The following is a 3,314-nucleotide window of genomic DNA, read 5'->3' as shown; positions in this document are numbered from 1 at the left end:
ACATATATATATATACATAGGTGTGTATATATAGATATATATAGGTATACACCAGGATAACAGCAAAAAGTCTCGGCACTTCGTTTCTCAACTACTATGTATGCGTATATACATCAGACATATACATATGTATATATAGATATATATACATAGTTCAATCATGAACGAAAGAGGGATAGGCAAAGGGGGGATCGTTATGATGGCTGGCACCTGTCTTAAGTATGTGTCTGCGTTTTATGGTTAAGCGCAAGCTTACTATCCATTGTCGAGATTCCTCGAATCTCTTCTCATTCAGCCTTCTCTTCCCTCAGACGTCTCTTTACTCTCCATATATAGAATAGAATACTCTACTACAAATCGCCCTATATATATATATATGTTTCTGCCTCTCTCTGTGTATATCTTTGTATGTTGACGTGTATAGGTACAGAATGAGTGGCGATCGATGTAGGGTGTATCTCCTCGTGTATATACACTTGTATACCAGTCTCCCCCCCTCTGCTGGCTTGATTGAATTTAGGCTTCTCTGTTTTCTTTTTGTGTATTTCTTTCTTTCTTTCTTATCTCTTTCTTTCCTTGTACGTGATTAGGGAGAGACATCTCCAGTCTCTTTTGTCTCTCTTTGAAGAAGTCGTGCGAGAAGTTCAGCGGGATATTGCAAGAGAGAAAGAAGAAAGAGAAAAAATGCAAGAGGATCTTGTTCACCTCATGGAACAAACCATTGATCGTATAACTAATTCGATCTAATCATGCAAACAAATCTACTTCTCTTCATCTTTTAATCTATCTCTAATCTATCTATCTATCTCTAATCTATCTATCTATCCATCCTGATCTTTCTTTCTTTCTTTCTCACTCACTCTCCATCTTCCTCTCCCAGCAGTTCATTACATGTGATCTCCGTCGCTTCTTTTCTTCCGGTGCAATGGGTCTCTCATCTATAAGACAGATATATAGCTAGATAGATAGCTAGAAACGAGAAGAATTGAATGAATGGGTCGGCAAAAGTACTTGACTACTTTCTTTCCCCCTTGACATTTCGTTGTCTACATTGAGCCTTGAAGTCGAGGAATCTCCAGCAATTCGCTCTCTCTTTCTTTCTCTCTCTTCATCTTACAGACGAGAGAAAGAGAGGAATTTTCTTGGGTCTTTCTAAGGGAACCGAATGTGCGGGGCTCGGCGCCTTTGTTTTGGGTCGTCTCTCATCGATCTTCTATCTCTCCCTCTCTCCTTGTCTCGCATTTTTTCTTTCTTTCTCACTCTTTCTTTCTTTCTCACTCTTTCTTTCTTTCTCACTCTTTCATGAAATTGCGAGACAGCGACGAATGCTTTTTGGAGGCATCTTTTCACAGACCTCCTTGACAAGAAAGAGAAAGGATAGCGAGAGTTGAGAAGGAGAGACACTTTTAATTCTTGTTGTCTTGACGGGAAGACACTATGTCTTCCGAGGAGGAAGGAGAGATTCTGGACTCTACCAGAGGATCAAAGGAATGAATAGATTTTTCGTAATGTTCTCTATAGATACACATCGTTGTCTTCTTAAAATTTCATACTAGTTTATGTGAAAGGAGAGGCAGGTTTAAAGAGGAGAAAAGAGACAGTTGTCTTCTTGTCGTCATTCTTCTTGAAAGAGATCTCACTCTGAAGCATCGATTGAATGGACACAAGGAGTGAGAAAACGAGATGAATCGATGGGTGTACATACACCTGGAAAGAGGGGAATAGAGAAACTTATATGAGGAAGACGTCTTCGTGCATGCATTGTCATAGAAAAGATCATGGGAACTGAAGCACCTTCATCGGTCTTTCTCTTCTTGTTGTTGTCTTTAACCGAAGTTGTCTATCTTCTTAATGAGTCTGATGGGTCGTCAGACCACTCTTTCTGGCCTTGAAGACGTTCTTTCTTCCTTGTCAATATAGTAAAGGGGGAAGCGACGAACGAACACCCTCATATCCCTCTCTGTCTATCTTTTCCGCATTTCTCTTCCTTTCCTTCTTGATCCAAGGATAGGAGTCATCGCATCGATGTCAGCGACAAAGAAGAGTAGGGGGGAGAGACTCCTTGTCTCCTTTTCTTTTTCAAGATACACTGGGGAGAGGATAGGCAAGAAGACACAGAATAAGAGACTGTGTCTTGATGGAGAGACAATCGTTTTTTCTTTTCAAAGAAACATTCCGTATAAAGTTAATCATCCGTTTGTCCTAGGAGTCGCTCTGTCTGCGTCTCTTTCCGAAGAGGAAGAAACAAGGAGGAATGCAGTAGGAAGAATGAATGGAAGTTGAGAGGCAGCATGCGCAGTCTACGGATTACGCCTTCGAGGGTGAGTTTCTTAGATAAGAAAAGATTGGCCGAAGTCTTAGGAAGGTTTTATGACGGAGGATTGTTGCGATGATCAGGAGTTGCGGTTCATCGAGGACTCTACGGATGAATGAATGGATCGCTTTTTCTCTGTCTAACGATACAAGGTGGGGACCGCAAGATCATTAGATTGCCGTCATCTATCTATGTATAGAGAGATAAAAGTCGATTCTGAATCTATTTCTCTAGCCCCCAGGAAGCTCAATATATGAGAGTCGTGTATATGGCGATAGAGATGCTATATGAGAATCGTGTATCCGGCGTTAGAAAAAATGCTTTCCGCTCAACTTTGGTTCGCATCTGTATCGCCCTATACACGAGTCTCATATACTCAGCTTCCCCGGGGCTAGAGAGATAGATTCAGGATCGATACGTCTATAGATGTAGATGAAGGCAATCTAACTTTCCACCATGGAATGCGTAGGATCGGTCGATAACAAAGTCATGAGAAGATCTACTCTGCAGCGGAAAGGCTTGATAGGACAACTGGTTGAGTAGGGAAGAAACAGCCTCCCAGCAGTACCTAGTAATTTTGGCACACGTGAAGTTAGCCACACAACTATGCTCCGCTATTTCTGCTTCATTCGGGTGTCTCTTTGTCCACACTGCCGAGAAAGAGGACGGAAAGACTCCCATTCAAACAGAATGGAGAGACTTCGGGATCGTAGGAGAAGTGAGAATGGCGGCTGGCAGGTAACAAAGAAGAGAAAGAAGATGAAGATGGCCCGACTACAACTGACAATGATAGAGGCATGAGTGACCGCGGATATGAAGCCGTCTCATACGGACATATTTATACACTCCGTGATACCGTCCCCCTCTGTCTTTGTTCTCGACAGTTAGAGTGTGCGTTTCCCCTCTCTATGAAGTGCGCTTTCATGAAGACAGGGAATTAAGGGGAGCAAAGAAACGTGGTAGGTGTCTATAAGACGTGCATATATATCTATATATATCT

At 42.0% G+C, this 3,314-nt stretch overlaps 1 protein-coding gene across 1 annotated transcript in view; it reads left to right on the top strand.

The window, feature by feature from the left end:
- The window catches only part of CSUI_009083 (uncharacterized protein), a 3,310-nt gene extending 903 nt beyond the window's left edge, over nucleotides 1-2,407 (top strand). The window contains exon 3 of the mRNA XM_068069202.1: nucleotides 591-2,407. Within this exon, the coding sequence (XP_067918822.1) occupies nucleotides 2,026-2,283 (258 nt within the window). The 5' untranslated portion in view covers nucleotides 591-2,025 and the 3' untranslated portion in view covers nucleotides 2,284-2,407. The remainder of the gene's footprint in view (nucleotides 1-590) is intronic.
- Nucleotides 2,408-3,314: the final 907 nt, after the last annotated feature.

The sequence above is a fragment of the Cystoisospora suis genome (assembly GCF_002600585.1).
Source record: "Cystoisospora suis strain Wien I chromosome Unknown contig_5284, whole genome shotgun sequence".
Taxonomy (NCBI): Eukaryota; Apicomplexa; class Conoidasida; order Eucoccidiorida; family Sarcocystidae; genus Cystoisospora; species Cystoisospora suis.
This window is presented reverse-complemented; position numbering and strand designations above follow the sequence as displayed.